General features: G+C 42.3%; 1 protein-coding gene across 1 annotated transcript in view; it reads right to left on the reverse strand.

Annotated features, from left to right (window-relative positions):
• Nucleotides 1-256: 256 nt before the first annotated feature.
• PRTFDC1 (phosphoribosyl transferase domain containing 1) overlaps nt 257-24,758 on the reverse strand; it is a 90,212-nt gene continuing 65,710 nt past the window's right edge. Inside the window, exons 4-9 of the mRNA XM_065871466.1 lie at nt 18,701-18,766; nt 8,903-8,920; nt 7,478-7,560; nt 6,944-6,990; nt 2,550-2,626; nt 257-1,529 (exon numbers count right to left, since the gene is read on the reverse strand). Of these exons, the coding sequence (XP_065727538.1) occupies nt 1,482-1,529; nt 2,550-2,626; nt 6,944-6,990; nt 7,478-7,560; nt 8,903-8,920; nt 18,701-18,766 (339 nt within the window). The 3' untranslated portion in view covers nt 257-1,481. The remainder of the gene's footprint in view (nt 1,530-2,549; nt 2,627-6,943; nt 6,991-7,477; nt 7,561-8,902; nt 8,921-18,700; nt 18,767-24,758) is intronic.

Below are 24,758 nucleotides of genomic sequence, written 5' to 3' on the forward strand. Positions count from 1 at the left end.
CAGGAAAATCTTCTTTTACAACTAAAATTCCTTGTTTTTACAAACAAGCTTAAGGAGAAAAAAAAAAAAAAGCAGCGGATCAAGCCTGGCTTAATCGTTTGCTTATACTGGTGCATATACTGGATTTTTTCCAGATTAACAAAACTAAAGCCACAGGGAAGACGTATGCAGTCGTATATTTAAGCTACTGGCTCACACACAGTATAATGGCTGAAAGTATATAAAAATATGAAGGCGGAAGAAAAACAGTAAGCAGTTATGAGACATAACAAGTTTTCTTATTCTTTATTAGTTTAAAGGAAGCTGGAACCCGATAACAATACACCACATACGGTTCAGAACCAAACAAAGGCTGCTTAGTTATTTATTTTGCATTTGCTCCTTTTAGGAAGTGAGAAAAAACAGCTCTATTGGCACTCAAGTTTACTTTCTATTAAAATCCCCATAAATTAGAAAACCTCTCATAAAACAGTGGAAATGGAAAAAAAATGTTATTCAGAAAAATCTTTCTTAAGTATCCTAGTTTTCTATAGCGCGTTGGGTCGTGTGATCAGTCTCATAAGGCCACTGAAAAACATAATTCAACCTCTGTATTCTTCTTTAGGATAATACATAATAGTGTCTTGCCCTCGGATGGAAATACATGAAAAATTTATACTTGCTCAGTTTTGAGCACTGAAAACACTTCTCCCTCCACCCCCGATTTGCTGTTTCTCATGTCCAGCATGAATAAAAGGATGCCGCTTAGAAACCAGGGCCTTGCTGCCATTGTATTTTTTCTAATTAAAATTCAGAGTATTAAACACAGTTGAGTACATCCAAGCATACATGACATACCGTTATCACATACCGGAAGCTCCAATCAAGAGCCCTGGGCGAAGCCCATTTCATAACATCATTAAGATTCATTGTACGCTGCTGTTCAGAAAGACTTTGTCAAAGCAGATAATAATGGCCTGTCAGAAGTGCGCAAACAGAAATTTATATTAAATTGTCCTTTCCCTCCTTTATTAGGATGGGAATCTACTTGCAGTTCCAGTACATGGGCTCAGAGGTTCAATAAAAAGGCTTCCAGGTTTTAAGATTGCAAAATATTACCAAAGTAAAGTATTTAAAAAAAAAAAAAGTTAAGTGAAAAATATTTGAGTAACTAGGTGGCGGTATAGTAATCAAGCATAACGACTTTATCAGAACAAAAGAAGGTGTATCTCAGGGGTGTGAAGGCAGTTTGAGTCTCAAGGCAGAGTGTTTAATTTGGAACAAGTCAAATAAAAGAATTGCTTTCTTTTCCTTGAGAACCTTTGGGACTCTTCATGTTATGTTATAATCTCAGAAAAGAAAGCTTGCTCATTAAAATTTTTTTTTTTCCTTTTAAATCCTGCTGAGTGAACATGCCTGGGAGACAAACTTTACATGCTGGCTTCCTGAGTGTAGTCGTAAGTAGGATGTTATCTGTAGATTCGATGGTGAAAATTACTTCTTTAGACTCGATACTTTTCTTTGCCGTGTTCATTGATCACACATATGTGCTGAAACAATAAAGGATTTAAATGCATCAGCCTCTTAACAAAATATAGTAAGTCCCCTACATATGAACGAGTTCCATTCCGAGTGCATGCGTAAGTCCAATTTGTCCGTAAGTCCAACAAAGTTAGCCTAGGTACCCAACTAACACAATCGGCTATATAGTATTGTACTGTGATAGGTTTATAATATGTTTGCATCTTGACTCTCCTTTGACCCTTTTTGGGTAGCAAGTATTAATTCTCCTTTGACCCTTTTTGGGTAGCAAGAAATGTGTCAGAAATATTTTGATGGCAAGCAACAGAAATGGTGTTGGGTGAACATAAGCGAAAGGGGGGGTGTTATCAGTAGGGTACTGGGGTAGCTCGCAAAGGTAGAGGAAGAGCAGAGCAATGAAGCAACTGGAAGGCAGGAACTGGGGTAGCTCCAGACCTCAGCCCACGGCTTAAGTCCAAAATCCTTCGGTCTCTGTGGCGTTTGGTTTAGGTTTCTAAATCCTAGGAGAGAGACACGGACTGGTCCATTTTGGGTAAGATGTTTACCTCCAGATCATTCAGCAACGATAGGGTCATACACTTGGGGGTCCATGTCTACAAGTTAAAATGATTTCTCCCAAAGGGGGAATAGTTATGAGCTACATGCTACTGTAATTGGAAACTTCTAGATTTCAAGCACTGACACTAAACAGTTTATTGAATACTGCCTGTTAGTATGGTTGAGAGGAGACACAGTCGATGACGATGGAGAAAAATCAGTAACAAGCTATCTTTCTGCTTTTAACTTCCTTCTTTCCTTCATACAAAATAGAGACAATCATAATTGCTTCCAACAACCTAATACCTACCTTGCTGGGCAGTGGTGGAAATTCACTGGGATTACGAATGCCAAGTGCCCAGAATATTCCCGACACAGAAGACACTCATTAAATGGCAGCCATCATTACGGCTATCTCAAAAATTTGTTAAATTGATGTCATTGTTAAGTTCTTGTGAAAAGGGGGCTGGGGATTTGCATGCAAGACTTACATTCAGATCTCTGAAGTATTCATTGTAATCTAAGGCATAACCCACCACAAATAAGTTTGGGATCTCAAATCCAGCATCTGAGCAGAGAGAGGGAGGAAAAAATAAAAGGAACACAATTTAAATAACATAAGTATAAAGCCACCATATGCCACTGTTGGCACTTAACCTATGACGACCTTCCATTAGGCAGAAGTAAGTGAGAAAAGTGACAGACAATGCATAGGATGAGCCCAGTAGGACCTGGACCAGAGTGACTCTACTCAGGGAGACAGGACGACCAGCAAACAGACAGTGAAAAATGACTGCACTTCCGGTAGACAGAGCTGAGCAAGGGCTCAGGCAGCCCCGTGGATATCAAGAAGTGTGCATGCGTCAGGCATGCAGCCCTGCTGTTCCAAAGCAAGCAGTATCCAATGACATCATGCCAAAGGAAACACTGCAAAGCATGAAGTGCAGTTCAAAGGTATTGGAAGGTATTCCAATGCTGTAATACATGAATAGGGGCACAGGCTGTTGCAATAGGAAGCCATCCTCCCATGGCACTCAGCGGCCTCGGCTGGATAAAGGGCTGGAAAGCAAAACCCGGGAGACAAGATGAGAGGAAAAGGGACTGTTCAGCCTGAGGAAGACAATGCTAAGGGTTACTCTAATGTTAGTCTTTGAGTCCATAATGCACATGATAGTAATTAGCTTTCTGTCTCCACTGAGGGCAGGATGGGAGTAAATGGATTTAAATGCAGTAGGAGATACTTAGGTTAAGCAAAGGATGAATATATTGAAAGAAAGATCATTTTTATTGAAAAGAATTCTTAAGGAACATACAATAGCTCTTCTTCTTTAGGTCTTGAAACTACAGCCCAATGATTTTTCAAATTCTTTCCAGTATTGGGGAATCTTATGTTTATTACGGTATTGCAAACGAGAGATGTACTTGCTTACTTTTATGAAACAGTGCTTTGGCATAGCCAGTGGACTTACAGCCCAGAGAAATGTCTCCATCATTGACCATTCACCATCATTCTGGTCCTTCTGACCAAGGATGCTTCCACATGGAGAAACCAACTGGTTCTTGCTCGCAGAAAGTGCTAGAGGTGAGGGACTTATTTTTCTAAGGATTCCATTATGTGTCACTGTTAGGAAGCCTATTTGATCCCTCCAAACTGTAGGTTTCTTGAGAAAAAATAATCAAAAAGAAGCAGAGCAGAAGAAAAGATGTCAGAGGATATAAAAGGTGTCATTGAGCATAAAGGAAAAAGTCAATTACGAGAAAGGACCAAAAAGTACAAAGCCTCAGAAATCCGGGAAGAAAGAGAGCACAGAGATTCTGAACTAGCTAAAAGCATACTAGCAAATCCCAGGAACTCCTGGTTGTAAGGATGATGATGACTTTACAGCGTGCAATGCAATCCTTAAAACAGGCGTGGCAACTCAGACTGAGAAAAGTCAATTCAGAAGGCCAAACCTTCTGAGTAAAAGAACGTTGCGGCTTCCCTGGTGGCTCAGTGGTTAGGAATCCGCCTGTCAATGCAGGGGACACGATTGCAAGCCCTGGTCCAGGAAGATCCCACGTGCCGCGGAGCAACTAAGCCCATGTGCCGCAACTACTGAGCCTGCGATCTAGAGCCCACGAGCCACAACTACTGAGCCCACATGCTGCAACTACTGAAGCCCGCGTGCCTAGAGCCTGTGCTCCACAACAAGAGAAGCCACCGTGATGAGAAGCCTGCACACAGCAACGAAGAGTAGACCCCGCTCACCACAACTAGAGAAAGCCGGCACAGCAACGAAGACCCAACGCAGCCATAAAGAAAAAAAAAGAACTTTGGATCAGGGACTTCCCTGGTGGCGCAGTGGTTAAAAATCTGCCTGCCAATGCAGGGGACACAGGTTCGAGCCCTGGTCTGGGAAGATCCCACATGCCACAGAGCAACTAAGTCTGTGCGCCACAACCACTGAGCCTGTGCTCTAGAGCCCACAAGCCACAACTACTGAAGCCCGTGTCCCTAGAGCCCATGCTCCACAACAAGAGAAGCCACCACAATGAGAAGCCCGCACACTGCAATGAAGACTAGCCCCCGCTCGCTGCAACTAGAGAAACCCCATGTGCAGCAACAAAGACCCAACGCAGCCAGAAATAAATAAATAAAAATTAATTAAAAAAAAAAAAAAAAAGAAGAACACTGGATCAGTAGGACAGGAGAACAGCCAGGAATCAGGGTGACCTACCTCTAGCTGGTAAATGGCTGCAGTTCCTACCCTTATATTTGCAGGGCAAGAGTAAAAGCCATGATTGCAACCAGACTGCCTGGGTTCAATACTGACTCTACACTTACAGCTTTGTGACCTTGGCAAACTCTTTAACATGGTTGTGTTCAATTTCCTCATCTGTAAAATGGGCATAGCAATAGCACTTACTTTAGAGGAAGTTGCAAGGATTAAATGTGTTAATCTCTGTGTAGCCCTTAGAACAGAGTCAGGCACATCATAATCTCTTACTATGTCTGTGAGAATCTTTCTGTTTTGTAAATAAATTCATTTGCATCTTTTTTTTTTAGATTCCACATATAAGCGATGTCATATGGTGTTTGTCTTTGTCTGGCTTACTTCACTCAGTATGATGAGCTCTACGTCCATCATGTTGCTGCAAATGGCATTATTTCATTCTTTTTTATGGCTGAGTAATATTCCATTGTACGTATGTACCACATCTTCTTTATCCATTCATCTGTCGATGGACATTTAGGTTGCTTCCATGTCTTGGCTGTTGTAAATAGTGCTGCAGGTATATTTTCAAATTATTGAAATATTTTGAAATTATTTCAAAATATTTTCAAATTATAGTTTTCTCTGGATGTATGCCCAAGAGCGGGATTGCAGGATCATATGGTAACTCAAACTCACAGACATAGAAAACAAACTTATAGTTACCAAAAGGGAAAGGGGAGGGGAGAAATGAATTAGGAGGTTGGGATTAACAGATACACACTACTATATATAAAAGAGAGACCCAACAAGGACCTACTGTATAGCACAGGGAACTATACTCAATACTTCATAATAACCCCTATAAGGAAAAAGAATCTAAAAAAGAATACACACACACACACACACACACACACACATATATGTATAACTGAATCACTGTGCTGTACACCTGAAACTAAGACATTGTAAATCAACTATACTTCAATTTTTAAAAATTAAAAAAATAAATCTCTTACTACTGTTAGCTGCTGTTATTTTATTAATGCTGCTGCTGTGACTGACACAAGACATCTGTAACTAGTTGGATATGTCTGAAGTGCATGTCTTTCAACTTCAGTTGAAATCTTCTCTATACAGTATCTTACGTTATTTCCTTAGAAGATTTCTGTTTATTAACCTTGTTGGACCTTAACTATATCCAGATTACATTCCCCAAGCCAATATCTGGACAGGGACATGCTATTGGGTCTATCTGGCCAGAACCGACATTGTCTAGATTTAATACACCCCGCCTAGGAATGAAACTTGTTTTTAGAATAAAGAATCGCTGGTTTGGTGTCACTGGCACATCACCCATCCATAGTGTGCTTCTCGTGCTTCTGTTTGTTCAGCTTGCTGATGAGAACTGCAGCCAAATTATCCCAGAGGCTTGAGTGCAAATGTAAGTCATAAAACTCAAGCTGAAGTCTGCCTATGCAAGTGAAAAAAATATCGCCTCTAGTGTTAGAATAATAAATAATCAAGCAGCTTGTTTATCCTCTCTGGCATTAGAACTATTCGTATCCTGGGGAGGAGGGAGGAAAGTGCCTTAGATGAGCAAAGTCCTTCGGAACATGTGTCTGAACTCAAGTGTGAAGATGGTATCTAGAGATATTTGCTCTGTTAAGTCTCTGTGTTATTATACTTGTGTTTGCAGGTGGTGGAGCGGTGTCTCCTATTTCCTCTTCTGCGCTAAAATTCAGGCTTGCTGAAGGTCAGCGCTGTGCGTTGTCCGCTCACAGCTCCTGGAGACAGTAGAACACCTCTCAACCTTCCCAGTGCCTCTCTGTGTCCAACTGGTGAGGACAGAGGCCAAGGCAGGAACCCTGTGCATCCAAGTCAGCCCAGGAGGGGGTCACGTCTCCCTCTACCCCCTGAAACCAATTTAACTGAGTTCTTAGGAGTGAAGGTACTATGGAAAACCTAAAAATAAAAACTGTGTACACAACACAGTTCCTGGGAAAGATGCAAATTAGAAAATGAAAACCTTCGGTTGTAGAGGGTTCTATTGCTGGGGAGACCACAGACCATTTATGGGACCATCAAATCTTTATAGCTTCCGTTTCACAAGAATGCCAACAACGAGGAAACCAAAGATTCTGAAATACAAAACACCACCAGCAGCCAACAAAAACCCAAAAAACACTTACAGTCAGGTCTAAAGCCATCACTTCTAGGTGTTCTCTTCACCAACAAACTACCATTAAAAGAGAAAAAAAAAAAAGCTTTAGTGATCCAGATGAAATATTTGTCAATTGCAAATAGAACTGAACATCATTACAATATATATTTGAAACGTGCATTTTTTTCCCTCGGGTACATGGGGCATTAGCACAGCCCTCGAATTCCCTCCTGCGGCACCTCATCAGTGAGATTCTGGATAAAAGGAAGGGAGAGGGGCGCAGGCACTGGGGCTCTGCCAGCTGCTCCTGGAAACAACTAACAGAGGGCATCGGAAAGAGGGGCTCAGAGGCACAGCAAAGCATGTCCTCTTCCCTTTCCTCTCTCTCAGGCTAGCGGTCAAATGGGCTGTTTGTTCAGTATGGTCAAACCACAACACTCCAGGGCAAAGGGTCAGTGGTTTGGAATTGACTGCACTCATTGGAAACAGCTTCCTGTGTTAGCATCCCTCTCGTGCTGGTCTGGAAAGACAGAAACAGCGATGATGTGAACGTGGCACTCACCTGGCTACCTTAATCCTGTTGGGCTTGTATTTCTCTATGCTACCGAGCAATGCTTTCATGGTCCTCCCGGTTCCGACAACATCCTTTGCAAAGAGGACAGACAAATTCAACCAAATGCCTTTGGGCTGCATTAAAAGGCATTTCATCCAGACAGATGATTCTAGTCCTTATTAATAATGCATCATAATTAGAACTGCCATCAAATTAGAGTAAAAGTAGGAGGCAGAGCCGGTTATATTTTTTAGACAGGTGCTTCTTTCTGGAAGCTGGGTTTGGCGGGGGGATATATTGGTGACTATTTCCTCCTAGAATCCTTGAGCTGTGTTGAAAGGCTAAGTTCAGCCTCTGGAAAGCACGTGGGGCTCTTTATTGAGTCCCTTTGGATTCGTGCAGGCGCATTCAAGGACTAAATTTGGCCCTGAGGTTATGTCACACAACACAGGACGCATGAATTTTCATGGACTTGGGATGTACATCTGAATACGCCGAATGGATAAACGCCTCCCCCCTTGCTCTCCTCACTTAATAGGAGATTCTATGGCTGGGAAGTGAGATGTGTCTGGACAGCAGCTGGTGACAGCCTGTGAGTTCTGAGGGTGCGAGGCTGCCGTGAGCGGAGGCTCATCCCCGCTGATGAGCCGCTGCATAATTAGGAGTAGAATGGCAGCCGGAATGGATTGTCCGTGGGGCAGAAATCAGCTGTCAGGAGCTGATTATCAAAACAACGGGTCTGAATTTAGCCAGGGATGGGCAATGCGTTTGGCTAGAGGGTCTACTTCATGGGTTACATCTGAGGCAGAACTGCAGATACATGTGGCACACTCAGGCAATTGTAACCAAAGCTTGAAAACAGCTTCCCTGAATTTTTGCCAGCTGATAAGACAGGCCTGCTGGGCTCCAGGACCCGTTCTTTCTTTCTTCTTTTTATTTTTTAAACAGAAAAACAAATTAAATTAAATTATAGATTTCCCCTGGATAGCAAATTTTTAGATTAATTCTATTTACGATTTGGATGCCAAAGGGAGAATTATTCCAAGTCATTAGAGGACATTAGCAAGAACACTGAATTAAGGGTGAAGAGAATTCTAACCTTGGTTTTACTATTAAAAAATTTTGGTTCTGTGGGCTCATTTTCTCTTCTGTGAAAATGTCTGATTCACAAATAGGTATAAGAACCAGTTTAGACATGGGTGGCATTAGATATAAAACTGGATAAAGTACCATGCAACTCTTATTGCAAAGCTTCCATTCTCAGTTATTTCAAGCCAGTGATTCCAGTTGATTCCTATTCTGTAAATTTGAAGAACCCTCAACACAGTGGGAATTCAATAAATCCTTGGCCAGTCTGATAACAGGTTCTATATTTCGAAACTCACCACTGGATTCTTTCAGCTTCCAAGTATGGATAAAGAAAAGTCAGCTTACCTCGACAATGAGGACATTCTGAAATAAAAAAACAAGGCAACACAAAAAACACAGCTATTTAGAATATGAGGCAAATCTGGCTCGTAAGATAAACACACAGTTTGCTGAGAGTTAGAATTTCACAATCAGCTTAGCTGGTCCTCTGCCGTCCATCTAACCCAAATGTTTGGAGGTAATCTAGGCTTCCAGATTCTTTTTTTTTTTTTTTTTTTTTTTTTTTTTTTTTTTTTTTTGCGGTACGCGGGCCTCTCACTGTTGTGGCCTCTCCCGTTGCGGAGCACAGGCTCTAGACGCGCAGGCTCAGCGGCCATGGCTCACGGGCCCAGCTGCTCCGCGGCATGTGGGAATCTTCCCAGACCGAGGCACGAACCCGTGTTCCCTGCATCGGCAGGCAAACTCTCAACCACTGCGCCACCAGGGAAGCCCCCAGATTCATTTTAACAGTCTTTCTGGAATTACTGAGTGCTGCAATATTGGTGTCTGTACAGGTACAGTCTTTTTATTCATTAAATCCATTAAATAATCTTAATTTTATCATTAAAATATAAGATTATTTTGTCATTTTTAAAATAGGTCATGCCCACGGTATCCCCCGCGGATCACACTGACAGAGAAGTCCCCTTGGTATCCTTAACGCATTTGCTATATTCTTAACCATCAACCCATCACAACTAGTTAGGGTGTGCATTTTTAGTTTGATTGAGGCTTATCAACGATGCCTATTAACCAACCGGAATACTGGGAGAATACTTGGTTAATTTAATGTCCTAGTTCACAATTTCTTTTTGTTTCAATCTTATAATGAAAACGCTGTTTAAACTGTTAGTCTGCATTCTTGCCTAATTAAATAAAGTGCACTGCACGTAATTAAATCTGTTTTTTTGAAAGCTCAGAGCCTTGCAAAACAAGAGTCATCCTTGAAGTGTATAGTGGTGGCTGGGAAGTGGGATTTGTATAGGCACAAATCCAGAGATATAGTGTCAAAATTAATTAAATACATTTAAAAAATCAAGGTAATGCATACACATGATGAAAATCAAATAGAAAAGTCTAAAGATTTTCTAGATGTTGATGCGTTTCTAACTGTTAACAGTATTTAAAAATGCTTACGTATTTTATATTAAAGTTATCATGACATTGTACATTACGCATGGCCTAAGTATTAGCACCTCTAACAAAAATGGCAATAATTTATTTCTTTTTTCATTTTTTCCATTTGATCGAGATATAATTGACATACTCCACTATGTTAGTTTAAGGTGTACAGCACGGTGGTTTGACTTAGATATACTGTGAAATGATTACTGCAACAAATTTAGTCAGCAGCCATCCTCTCACGTAGATACGATACAAACAAAAAGCAAAAGAAGCAAAACCATCTTTTCTTTGTGATGAGGAGTCTTAGGGTTTACTCTTTTAATAACTTTTACATATATCGCTCAGTAGTGTTAACTAGAGTTACCATGCTGTATGCTACATCTCTAGACTTATCTGACTTACAGCTGGAAGTTCGTGCTTTTTGACCGGCTTCCCCGGGCCCACACCCTGCCTCTGGTAACCACAGATCTGACCTTTCTTCCTGTGAGTTTGGCTTCTGTTTTGTTTTATTTTGTTTTAGATTCCACACATAGGTAAGATGACACAGTATTTGTTTTTCTCTGTCCAACCTATTTCACTTAGTGTAACGTCTTCAAGGTCCATCCATGTTGTTGAAAACGGCAGGATTTCCTTCGTTTTTTTTTTAATGGCTTAGTAACATTCCACTGTATATGTATACCACACTTCTTTATTCGACAATAATTTCTTTTTTAAAAATCAATTATTTATTATTATTATTTTAAAATTATTTATTTTTGGCTGCATGGGGTCTTCGTTGCTGCGCGCGGGCTTTCTCTAGTTGTGGCAAGCAGGGGCTACTCTTCATTGCCGTGCGCGGGCCTCTCATTGTGGTGGCTTCTCTTGTTGCGGAGCACGGGCTCTAGGTGCACGGGCTTCAGTAGTTGTGGCACGTGGACTCATGTAGTGTGGCTCGTGGGCTCTAGAGCGCAGGCTCAGTAGTTGTGGCGTATGGGCTTAGTTGCTCCACAGCATGGGGGATCTTCCCAGACTAGGGCTCGAACCCGTGTCCCCTGCATTGGCAGGTGGATTCTTAACCACTGCACCACCAGGGAAGCCCCTCGACAATAATTTCTTAATATCATATAAACCTAGTACATATTTAAATTTTCCCAGTTGTCCTTCAGATGGCTTTTGTTGTAGTCGGTTTGTCTAATCTAAGACCGTGCACTGGATCTTTAATCTCTTTTCATTTAGAATAGTCTGTAACAATACAAAGGACTTTCTGAGTTCTGCAGAGTACTAAAAAAGTAAAATTATTTAGCAGGCTCCTAAATGATGGGCATGGGAATACGAGTATAGAAAAACCACCTGCTCTTGAAAGGGAACTATGCAGAAAACTGGAGTTCTTTAGTGAGTTCTACAGAGCAGTCATTGCATATATATTTATTTTCCTGTAGAGAACATCAACAGTGTTTTCAAACTCTTTCATTAGTGGTATATGGATTGACTCCTGGATTTTTAGTGGCCTGCCAGTTGTGTGAAAAGCTCACCTCCAAATACAGCAATGCTTTTAGTACCTTTGGAAGATTGGCTCTGCCTTGCAAAACCCTCCTTGAGTAGAGAGACAGTGACTACCCCAACTTTGGAAGCATTTTCAGTATTGTCCAAGAGAACTAATCTCTTTATACTTTAATGGACCAAGATTAGCTCCACAAGCTAAGAGACAATGACTAACTCATCTTTATATGATCAGCATGTAACATGGAGACGGGTATGTAGTCGGGGCTCAGAAAACTGCCCGTGGAACAAATCAACAATTCCGACCTTCTTTCTTTCTCTAGTTCATTATACTTTTGACACATCCCCTCCATTTTTCTCCTTAAAGATGTATAATCCCTCCTTAACTGAGCTATTATTAATGTCTATTGCTTTTAATTTTCCTTTAAGAAATCTTCTAAAATCCCTATTTTCTTGACTGGGCAACCTTGGGAATTTTCCAGAACATACTGTGCCTCCCTTAAACACTTCCAATCTGCTAACTCCAATCACTGAATCTGAGATGTTCACCAGCCCTCATCTTAGTCATCTCATCACACCGAGCTCACTTCCTCCCAGAAAGCCAGTAAAATCTGTAGCTTGGGAACCTCAGGCAAAAGTCCTATGGGGACTCTCCAGAGTGTGTCCTTTCTTTGCTATTGCATGATCCTGATCAAAGCTGATCCCGTCGGGTTTCCTAAAGAAAAAGAAAGGAAGGAAGGAAGAGAAAAAGAAAAGAAAGAAGGAAAGAGTTATGCAAATCTAAATGGTTTTCTTAAATAGGTTATTCCTTTCAGTCTTTCAAAATGCAAAATGATCAGCACACCATGGTCTAATCGGCAGCGATGTATTTTTGCGGCTGTGGTCACACCCAGCAGAGGGATGATGGCAGGAATGATGGGGAGCTGAGCGTGGATGCTGAGTGTGCGCACGAGGGTGAATGTAAACCCCATGGAGAAAGGCATGCAGTCCAGCGTTTCACTTTATGTGATAATTCACAAAATTGCCAGAATCATCAGTCGGTGGGCATTTCCGTTACTGTTCTCAGCCTAGTCAGATGCAATTTAAAAGGAATGATTTAAACAGTTAAGGCAGCCAAGGAGGAAACGTTGGCAGCTTCCGATGCTTCACTCTGGCGTTTGGTTAGAAACTTATTCGGGGTGGGGTGGCACGTCTCCTGAAATCTTGCACTTAACCTACACATCTGTGTTTTTCCATTGCTGGAGTTGCGCCTGTTTCCATGCGTTTGGTTTTATTCCACCCTTTCAGAGATTTCTCTTGGACATGAATAAAATCGTCTTGCTTTGATGGATACACACATTTTATGAAGTGCCAGGATTAAATCAACTTTGAAAAAAATCAGCCAGAGAGCACATTGTGCAGACAGCTTAAACACACCAAGTGAAATGCTTTTAATGCTGTGAGCTGAAGGGGCCACTGAACTGAATCATTGAGGGCTCCCTGTATTCAACTGCCGTGACCTACTTAGAACCATGACGCAGCCAGCCTTTCTTGGGAGTTTTCTTCCTTTTGCTTTAAAAAAAAGGAGGGAGGGAGGGAGGGAGGGAGGAAAGAAGGAAGGGAGGGAGGGAGGGAGGAGGGAAGGAGGGAGGGAGGGAGGGAGGAGGGAGGGAGGGAGGGAGGAGGGAAGGAGGGAGGGAGGGAGGAGGGAAGGAGGGAGGGAGGGAGGAGGGAAGGAGGGAGGGAGGGAGGAGGGAAGGAGGGAGAAGGAAAGGAAGGGAGGGAGGAAGGGAGGGAGGGAGGGAAGGAGGGAGGGAGGAAAGAAGGAAGGAAGGAAGGAAGGAGAGAGAAAGGAAGGAAGGGAGGGAGGGAGGGAGGGAGGGAGGGAGGAAGGGAGGGAGGGAGGGAGGAAGGGAGGGAGGGAGGGAGGAAGGGAGGGAGGGAGGGAGGAAGGGAGGGAGGGAGGGAGGAAGGAAGGAAGAAGAGGTAATAAAAGAAGCCAAGAAACAGAAGGGAGCACAGGGGCTGTCTAGAATCTCCCTTTCCTAAATATTTTGGTTTTTTTTTTCTTGCGGTACACGGGCCTCTCCCTGTTGTGGCCTCTCCCGTTGCGGAGCACAGGCTCCGGACGCGCAGGCTCAGCAGCCATGGCTCACGGGCCCAGCTGCTCCGCGGCATGTGGGATCCTCCCGGACCGGGGCACGAACCCGTGTCCCCTGCATCGGCAGGCGGACTCTCAACCACTGAGCCACCAGGGAAGCCCTCCCTTTCCTAAACATTTTAACTTGGACATCTATAGAGGACTTAAGAAGTTACATAGTACAGTTACGGGGTTTACAATGCATGGAAAATTATACAGGTGATTTTCCCATGTTTTTAAAAGTCCTTCTATAAACAAATTTGATTTTAAAAAATCCTTTCTAACCCTCCCTCTTTCAGGAATCACTGAGCTCCTTCCTGCGCCTTTGGAGAGGGCTGTTCCTTCTGTTTCACCCCCTACTTCGTTCCTGTAGTTCAAGTGCTCCAATCAGTCAATCAATCAAGTGAACAATCAAGTGGTCTCCTAACTGGTTTCTCTACCTGGAGTCTCTCCCTTCTTTCAGTTAATTCCACCTTCCCGTCAGGTGCGTTTTCCCCAAAACACAGCTTCATGATGTCACCACGGCCCAGCAACTTTTGCGGCTCTTCGCTTTTCCGAGCAAGTTACACTAGTTATTCAACATATTCTATAAACCAAATTCAGTCGACATTTTCAGTTTTTCAAATTATCGTTTTCCTATTTTTGACTCATTTCCTTCAGTCACACTGGGCCACTCCTGTCCTCTGGCTCCGCTATTCCCTCCCCTTCCTCCCTCTTTCCACATGCTAATCTCTCTCCCTCTTCGGTGCTATTCCCAGACGTTCTGGTCCCAAGTAAAACCTCACCCTCTTCTCTCTAAGAGGATTATAGTCCTAAGGAATCATTCCTTCTTTGGATTTCTTTAAGCTCAAGGAAACAGTCTTGTGTGGAAAGAACCCCTAAAGTTCTTCTCTGGGTACCGAGCATTAAAAAAAAGAAGGCCTGAATAAGTTCATGGCAGACTAATAATATAATAAGTATAACTTCAGTGTAAATTTGTTGACTGAGAAATTGTGATTACTCTATGAGAAGTGATAAGTTAGCTGATGGCTTGTAACAACACTTGCAACGCAGATATTCACCCAAAGCATCTTCCATCCCAGGCAGATACTTATTGCAGTTTCAGACTTTCTTCTACCACCATTAACAAAAGGACCCACTCACTGTTGGGTGCCTTTTCCTTTTAAGTTTTTTTCCCAGCTGGTGTACATTCTGCATGATGGAAACACTCTGAAGGGCCTCTGAATTTTTTTTTTTTTTCTTTTTTCAGCCACTCTGCCTGGCCTGCAGGATCTTAATTCCCCGACCAGGGATCCAACCCGCGCCCCCTGCATGGGAAGCACGGAGTCTTAACCTTTGGACCACCAGGGAAATCCCTGAAATTTATTTTTAAAGTTCTCTCAAACTCTTAATGGATAGCCTTTTCTGAAAGGCTGAAGAAGGGATGAGCAGAGCAGGCCATATGAATGCCTTTATCCTTTTAAGGAAAAGGAAATTCCAAAGGTTAAGTGAAATTTTTTTCATTCTCCACTCTCAGGTGTGTAGCACTCACCAACTCCGTCTAGCCTGGACTCCCGTGGAACACTGAAGCCCTTCTGCTTCTACAGAGAGAATGTCCCCTCACTCGACATCACTCATCCAGTTCCCAACCAAACCAGCTGGTTCATCGTCCTTCCGTGTGACCAGGTGGGCTTCTATTTACCCTTTCCTTCTGCCATGTCCGCCCATTCCCAAACTTAACTGAAGAGGTCTTTCTGATTTCTATCTAAGAGAAAGAGGAGCCTGCACTCACTCGATCACCAAATACTTATTCCGACCTGTTGCAGACTAGGTACGATGCACAATGCTGGGATAGAATGGTCCCTGCCGCCATCACACTGACATCCTGGTGGGGGAAATGGGCAAATAAAATAAATAAGCCCCAAATAAACACCGGAAATTATGGAAAAGGCTTCAGTGGAAACAGGGTGGGTATAGAGACTTAATGGAGAATGTGGGGCGGGGGGACGGCTAGAGGGGAAGAGCTTGTGCTCATTTCAGACCGAGAGTCGGGGAAGGCCTCCCTTACACAGGAGCCTTTAGGCTGAAATCTGACGGAGAGGAGGAAAGTGGATTCCAGGTGAAGGCCACGGCTTGTCCGAGGTCTTGGCAGGAAGGAGCTTAGCCAGCGTGCTTACTGCACTGCGAGGTGGAGGTGAACGCTGTACCATGATGCTGGGAGGGAGACAGGGCCAGATCACGTGGGTCTTTGAGGCTGTGATAAGGAGGTCGGACTGTAATCTCAGAGCACTGGGTTGCCAGGTAAAATACAGAACATCCAGATACATCTGAATTTCAGATAAAGAACAACTTTTTAGTTTACGTGTGTTCCAAATATTGCATGGGACATACTTATGCTGAAAATTTATTCATTGCTTATTTGAAATTCAGATTTAACTTGGCATCCTGTTTTTGCTTTGTTTTGTTTTTTTTTTTTTTTTTTTACTAAGTCTGACAACCCTAATTGACAGGCTGCTGAAAGGTTTTCAGTAGGCAAGTGACGTGATCCAATTTGTATTTTAAGAAGATCCCTTTGACTGCTTCTTGGAGAATGGTTTGCAGGGTGGCATAGTTAAGTGAAGGTAAGTTCAGGGAGACTGGTTAGGTTTTCACAGCAGCTCAGAAGAGGAACAGAGCTAGTCTCGCCCTAGAGACTAGTCTTCTCAAACTTTAATGTGGATAGGAATCATGTCTGGTATCTTGTTAAAATGAAGATTTAATTCAGTATATCTGGGGTGGGATCTGAGATACTACATTTCTAATAAGCCTCCAGGTGGCGCTGACCTTGCTGGTTTCTAGACCAAGGGTCAGCAAACTATGGCCCATTGGCCAAATCTGGCCTGCCGCCTGTTTTTGTAAATAAAGTTTTATTGAAACGCACCCATGTCCATTGGTTTCCATTTCACCTATGGCAGCTTTCTGCTTTCATGCTATGATGGCAGAGTGAAGTCGATGAACAGAAGACTATATGGGCCACAAAACCGAAAAATATTTACTATTTGGCCCTTACCTGGAAAGTTTATCTGATGCCTGCCCTAGACCACACTTTGAGTAGCAAGGTCTACATTTGGATGGTTACCATGGAGATGGAGAGACATAGGCAGATTCAAGATATATTTGAAAGCACAGAGTGTGGTCTACATTGGTTCATTAAACACTCCCTTCTGACATGAGCCTAGGGACCCTGAGCTGCATGTCGAGACAGCTGAGAACCTGGTTATCAATGGTGATTCATCTTGAAAACATTTACCCAAGAAGCCCAAGGTGTTCTACTCAGCACACCTCTGAATGTATATAGAAATGCGTCTATGCACACACGGAGAGTGGAAAGACACCACATAACAGCACCTGGTAACCTGGACGAATCAATTGTCATGCTAGCAAAAAACTGAAGCCCACTCCTGTTCGGACTTACTGCTGGCTGGTTTCCATTTTTCCTACCTCAACTTCCATGATCTCTACTTTCTCATCATGGGGGTGGTCTTTGCAGTAATTGTAGGTGAGGAAACTGAGGCACAGCCTTGTTACCTCCTCTGCTCACTCCACCCCCAGTAAGAAACGACCCTTTCCTCAATCTCCTCTCTCTCTCTTTTAAAAAAATTATAACCTTTATCCTATGTCTTAAAGGAAGGGAATATCCAGTGCTCACTTAAGAGGGAAAATCACTTTAAAAACAAAATAGAAGATGATTTTAGAAGGCAGGAGAGAAAGACTACACTTTTTCTGTGCACAGTTTTTCTTGGCATTCCTTTGGGATTCTTAGAGTTGCCACATTGACATCTTCCATGGTAAATGCACAAGGTACGATAATTCTCTTGTGTAATAAACTTACAAGGCAGTGTCATACAACAAAGTACTAAAATGACTTATCATTTAAAGACCACTCCAGGGTTGTTAGAAGTTATGAATTTCTGGAAATTGCTTTGAGTATTTTATCTTTCTAGGATAAAACACTCAAGTATCAAATAATATTTTATGCACTGATGTAGTAACAGTAAATGGTGGCCATGTGATACATACATTATTAACACCAACAAGTTAATTCCAATTTCTGCGGGGCACAATTTCGTACTAGATAGCAATTTAACACTCAGATGCTATGCTATCTTCCGAGGAGAGGGAAGTAAGCGGCTCTGTAGTTTGTCCTTGTGGCTCTGCAGTGTTCCTAGTGTCATTATACCTTTTTTTAAAATTAAATGTGGCTGCTCTTTCTTTCCCCATGTGGGCATTGCAAAACAATAACAACCGCAAATATGAGAGATTAAGCTTGTATAATAGACTGATCCGTTTTACTTAGAAAGCTGAAGTTGCTCAGGGATAATGAATGCAAGATACGTCAGCAGAGGTGAACAAAAACAAATTCCGTGTCGCTTTCATTCACGGCAAAACTTGCATTTCTGATCACATTTGCACAAAGACCATCTGCTTGATGAAACAACTCTTCCTTCCCAAATGCGTGGATTTATGTCAGAATCCAAACAGTTTTTCACTTTATCATTAAGCACTGGCAGATCTGGAACTCCAAATTAACATCGGAGGTGTCTGCCTCATCATCTCCTGGGCTACATTCTTTTTAATGGGGGGAAAAAAGGCAAAGTGCTGAAAGATGAAAAAAATCTCCAGATATCCTTTTTTTATTCCCTGCCTAAATTTTAAACATTTCAACAAACCTGTTTTAATGTCTTACTGAAGTGCTTAGGTGCTGAGGCACAGACGAGAGGAGAAAAGCAGACAGACAAAGGAAAAGTCTTCCCTTTCAGAAGGTACCTGAAAGGGTGAGTAGGAAAAGAAAGGGAAAGAGAAAAAGGAATGCTAAGGGGTTTGGAATGTGAGGTTGTCTGAAACAAAATGCAAGGAAGCTTGGAGACAAAAGATTCGGTTCGCATCAGGTCTTGGAAGCATGATAGAAGGAGTGTTTTATAAAAGAAGAAATCATTAAAAGGATTCACACATCCATTTGCATGAATTAGCAAACCTGGGAGAGTGCCTAAAATGGACTACAGTGCTGACCTGAAATGAAGGTCACTGATTTCCCCGCAACCTCAATGCCTCAGTGTACACAGAGCATAGTTACACGAACGAACCTTTCCAGCCAGTGTTGAGAGATCATCACCTCCAATTATCTGCATCTCGCCCATGGACTGGTCATTCTAAAAGAAAAAGGGGAGACAACATTTTACTGTACAAGAAAACCTTTAAAGCACGTTTCCCTGTCTACCCAGCCAGTGGCGAGACTGCGCCTTACAGATATAGCACAAATAGCTGGTACAGATTCATGGTTGCCTATGGTTACCAAGAGCCACTCTCCTGCCACTGTGCTTGAGACAAAGCACTCTAATGGCTGGCGGGCGAGTCTGCGTGGAGAGGGCATGGAAGGAGTAGAGAGAGGACAAGTAAACCTAATTTGGGGACAAAAAAACCATGGAAGGTGCCTGAACCTATTCTGAGACAGATGGAACTGGAGGAGACAGTCATGCTCCTGGACTTCCCTGGGGTGAGGGGGTGGCTACGGGAGCCCCAGGAGGGGCCTAGCATTTGTCAGCTGTGCCAACGGGCCTCAGTTACAGCCCTGCAGTGGGGAACAATTAGACTGGCTCCCAGAGAGGTTAGAGACCCCCTCTACTCCCTACCAGTGCTGGTCCAATCCCTCATCTGGTGTTGAGGGCAGTTCTAACAGGCCAAGGCTCAAGAACTATTACAGTCAGACCCTCAGACGTGGATGATGAAGCCTTAGGAACTTCCTGCAGTACCAGGAATATGAGACCCAGAACCCCATTCAGAAGACGTTATCACAGTACCTTGTAATAACGTATAATGGAAAAGAATCTGAAAAAGAATATATATATCTGAATCACTGCTGTACACCAGAAACTAACACAACATTGTAAATCAACTATACTACAATTAAAAAAAAAAGACTTTTCACTCAAATCCTATTAGGGGTTATGAGCATTCCTTTTCACAATATTTATACACAGGACATTATCCTGTCCCAATTAAACCTCACACACACACACACAGACACACACACACACACACACACAATGAACAAAATATGGATTGTTCCTTAGTATAAATATCACAATAGAATAACATGGGGGCAGAACGGGAAACAGAGAGCAGGCAGCTTGTTTTCTGGCCTCCTTGCAAAGAGGCATTAAAGGAACCAAAGCAGATATCCTACAGGCAACTGGTTTCATGACCAAGCAAGACTGCTGTGATGTTGCAGCCCCTTCATCCAAACAATAACCTAAGTGAGAAGACACCAATAGAGGGACCAGACGTACACTGTGCTGAACCAGGAAACATCTCCGGTTACTGCTGCGGACAGCTGTTGCTTTGGCTAGTTCACTGCTTTTCTCCCTTATTCTGGCAAGAAGGTCCTGCTTCTTTCCCAGAAGAGTTCATTCCATTTGGATCAGGTGGAGCCAGGCCTTACCTGTATAAATCAGCTATGCCCGAAGCTATAACCAACCCTGAACTTTCCAGCTACTTAAGCCAATTCATTCCCTTAAAGAAATTTTCCCTTGGGTTGGTTTGAATTGGATTCTGTCACTTGCAACTGAGAGTCTAGACCTAGAGTTACTTTGTCATAGCACTGGTCATCCGGAAAGGGGAAAAAAAAAAGCCAACCAACCAATATAACAGTTTTACCAAAGAAGCAGCCTTTTATTTTTTTACCTTACTGCTCAAGAGAAAAAAAAAAACAAAGACCTTAAAACGTTCTTACTTCCACTTTGAAAGCATTCATTCCTTACTGCAAAGGAATGGAGACAATGGTTGAAGTGGCCCATAAGTTAGATAAAACCAATAATTTTCTTCTTATGGGAACTGATCTGAAAAGGAGAAAATCAAAGGCTAACCAGAATTCGCTGATCTTTCCTGTTTTTGTCCAGGCGTCTGTAATCATATTCACACGCAGTCATGTCAGCAGGTTGAGAACTTGTCAAAAATGTCAAAGGAGAAAATTTTCTTGTCACTTCTAGAGGTGCTGAGATAAGAGGAGTTAATATAGGGAGAATTTCTGTGTATTAGACTCACACATGGTAATAGCAGCAAGAAAAGTAAAATTTCAGTGTCTCCAGAGGACTGAGGTATGCAGAATTGGATGGAACAACTAAACCACAAAGTTTGATGTAAAAAAATGAGACTTATACTCTGCTAGATCAGAGTAAATTTCACAATAATTCTACTATTATCATCTCTATTCAGAAACAAAAACACAACACATCAAAAAGCTGAATACAATGCTCTAAGTCACACATTTAGTGTGTTTTCAAGCAAGTCTTATTTCAGAAGGCGTCGCTTAGTCCAAGCTTATAACATATTTTTAATATTAGATTTGCCCTTAATTCATCTGGAATTTATATCTTCCAAGTGTGTATATGGTCAATTGTCCTAATACCATTTATTGAATTGTTTATATTTTTCCCTACTGGTTTGAAATGTCATTTTTATCATATCCTTCATTCTAATATGCAAGGATCAATTTCTATATACTTCTGTTTCATTAACCAAAAATGTCTATTTCAGCATCAAAACCATACTGTTAAATTATTATAGCTTTTTAGTATGTTTTAGTGTCTGGTAGAGCAAGTCCCAATTTTTTGTTCTTCTAAAAAATTGTCTTGGCTACTTTTGCACATTTATTCTCCTATCTGGTGGGTTGTTAAGAAGATCAAATGAATTAATACACACAGAACATTTAGAACAGAGCCTGGCATATGGTAAGCACTCAGTAGATGCTAGCTGTGACTGATTTCTTCCCTTTCCTCCCTCCCTCCCTCCCTTTCTTTCTTCCTTCCCTCCCTCCCTGGAAACAATCACCCCTCAATCCTCCCTAGTACACTGGAGTCTGGAGCTCCCTGGTTTAATGACTCTGGAAAATATGTCTGGGATGGAGAAGGGCAATTAGAGGTCCAACTTCTCCATTCATATGCTTCCCATTGCCTTGCTGCATCCAGACCATTCCTCATCTAAGAACCTGGTGACAAACTAGTAAGCCTTTCAGGAATCCTGTGGCCTGATGACTCCTCTCTACTCTTTGAAATCAGCCTCCATAGACATTTAGATTTTCAGTTTCTCTATTTTGCTGAGTCAATGCCCTTCCTTAATCAGTTTTATCACCTAAAAAACAACACTGACATCTCTTGCCCACTGAGGTCTTCTCCCTTTCCTCTCGTCCTTGTGGGTATATATATATATCTTGTTTATTTCTTTACTGTCGTTTCGCTGGGGTTTCAGGAAGAAAAGGAGTTAACTGAATGCACTCAATTCACAGTGTTTAACCATAACATTTTTCTTTTTTTTATTTTTTTTTTATTTTTTTTTTTATTTTTTGTGGTACGCGGGCCTCTCACTGTTGTGGCCTCTCCCGTTGCAGAGCACAGGCTCCGGACGCACAGGCCCAGCGGCCATGGCTCACAGGCCCAGCCGCTCCGCGGCATGTGGGATCTTCCCGGACCGGGGCACGAACTCGCGTCCCCTGCATCGGCAGGCGGACTCTCAACCACTGCACCACCAGGGAAGCCCCCATAACATTTTTCTAGTGGTTCAAAAACATCCTTATATTCCTAGGATTGATTTTTTTTTTTTTTTTTTTTTTACACCACTGGTTTTGATTTGAAACTATTTTCTTTGGGATTGTTCATCTCATCTTCGTAAGTAAGAATGACCTACAATTTTCCTTTCTTTTGCTACCTTTGTGGATTTTTAAACCCAGTTATACAAGCCTCATATGAGTTGGGTGATTCTTTGTCTTTTTTTCTATATGCTAGAAAGGTCTGTATATGGGTAAATGTATCTATTTTGCTAAGGTTCAGTAGAGCTCAGAATAGGTATTATTTAATCCCCAATTTACAAACAAGGAACTAGACGCAGCAAGAGTCTGAGTAACTTGCCCAAAGAGGTACTACTAGTAAGTGAGGGAATCCAGTTCAATTCTAGAATTGCCTGAATTGACATTATTCTTGTGTTAATCACCCCCCGTCCTCCACAATATTCCTAGAAGGTAGAAGTAATAGTACATCTCTGAGAGTAACATGGAGAAGAAATTGGGTCCTGGTTATACTAATGTAGTAAAATATATAAGCTGAAATGGCTAGGAGAAATCTACATCTTGAAAGAAATATTGGTAGCTGTTGTGTGGATTTATTTAAACAGCAAAGGAAGTCTCTGACGTATAGTTCAGGCATCCTCAGAAAGAAATATATTGGAAATTTCTAGTTTAGGTGACCTGATCTCCAGGTGCAAAAAAGAGCTCAGCAGGTATGATGACTACTCAAACAAGAGAATGTGGACTGTTTAGATAATGTTTAGGAAAAAACATAACCGAGGAAGAATAAATATCCTGAATTCCTTTTGAGGAACTGGAAGGGGAAAAGTAAAGAAAACAAATAAACAAAAGAACCACTCTCTCAGCCATTCATTTCCAAACTCAGAGCAACTTGCTTCATTCAGAATCTATACACGCAAAGGCTTTCTCAACATGCTCCGCCCCCACAGATGCCTTAACTTCGCTTTTTCCCTCTTCTTTTCAGCCTCATCCTCCCTCTCAGCTCTTCTCCTGTGCTCAGTAAGGTCGTCAGTACTATTTCAAATGGATAGAGAGGCAAACCCCAAACCAAAACAGTTCATTATAAGAAGCTTTAATGATGAAACCGGAGAGCTTCTAATGAAAATGTTGCAAACTGTTGAAAAAATTTTCAAAAACTCTAACATTGATACCAAGTCAGATAACAAGGACAGGTGAATCAGTTCCAGTGTTTTCTTTTTAACCAGCTGTTGATGTAGGGTGTGGGTCCCCGAGTCCTTTAAGCAGCCTGGGGTCAAAGTAGAGGTCACAGGGCAGTCAGAGCTGGTGGCTTGTGTGCCTGTCCCTTGCTTCACCCAGAGCAGCTCCTCTTATCTCTGTTATATTAACTGGGTTCAAGGTAAGATGATGGTGGCCAAAATGTTTGAAAACCCTCATGTCAATATTTTCTTCCTTTGAAATGGACTTGCCTTCTTTTCAGTTCTTGTTCATTTAAATATCCATTTGTTTCTGGGATCATTTTTGTTTAGAAACTCATTCTTACAACCTATGTGGGTGAATTGTGAGAAAGGAACATGGTGACTGGTGAACAGGCAGCCGGTGTCCCCAGGTCCCCTGGGGACCAGATTTCCTGGGTTCCAGTCCCAGCCCCACCTTCTCTTAGTTGTATGACCTTAAGGAAGCTACTTAACCTCTCAGTGCTCCACTGTCCCTGTCTATAAAAAGAGTATGTCAATAGTTCCCACCTCCTAGGATTACTGGGAGGAGTAAATGAATTAATACGAATTCAGCACTTAGAAAAGTGCGTGGCGTGTAATAAGCAGTTCCTAAAGTAAGCCTTGTCTTCTCATCATCTACTTTTAGTCTAAGAAACTTGCACATCTACCTGAGTTTCCTAACATTGACTTTGTGACGATTCTTCGTTCAGTTCACTGAGCACACGACTGCTATGTGAATGCCTCGTGCTCTGAGGTTAGGGTTTCTGAGGCTGACAGCCACCCATGAGGCATGTGGTTAAGAAGGACTCATGGCCTTCTGTTGCCACTTTGCATCATGGCTACAGTCTTGATTAAAAACAAGCTCAGTTGTATGGTCCTTTGGGGTTTCTCAGTGACCTCTCCCCAGTTCCCAAGCTGTGATGTCTGAATCTTTAAGGTAGACTATTTCATGGGTATAATAAGCATCATTCCACTCTGCTGTTTTCATCTTTCTCCTCAACAGACAGAAGCCACCTGGAGATGATGCTCAGATCCACTTTTGTCTTTATCAGCTCTTGTCTGTACTCTGCTGGAGCCATTTATAGTCAGTAAAGAGTTAACCTTGAAATTGCTTTACAAGATGGCAGCGGCAGATCTGTAGTAGAACATGAGAATGGGGCTTCCCTGGTGACGCAGATGTTGAGAGTCCGCCTGCCGATGCAGGGGACGTGAGTTCGTGCCCTGGTCCGGGAAGATCCCACATGCCGCGGAGCGGCTGGGCCCGTGAGCCATGGCTGCTGAGCCTGCGTGTCCGGAGCCTGTGCTCCACAATGGGAGAGGCCACAGCGGTGAGAGGCCCGTGTACCGCAAAAAAAAAAAAAAAAAAAAAGAGAGAGAATGGATGGCTGGTTT

The sequence above is a fragment of the Phocoena phocoena genome, chromosome 2, assembly GCF_963924675.1.
Source record: "Phocoena phocoena chromosome 2, mPhoPho1.1, whole genome shotgun sequence".
NCBI lineage: Eukaryota > Metazoa > Chordata > Mammalia > Artiodactyla > Phocoenidae > Phocoena > Phocoena phocoena.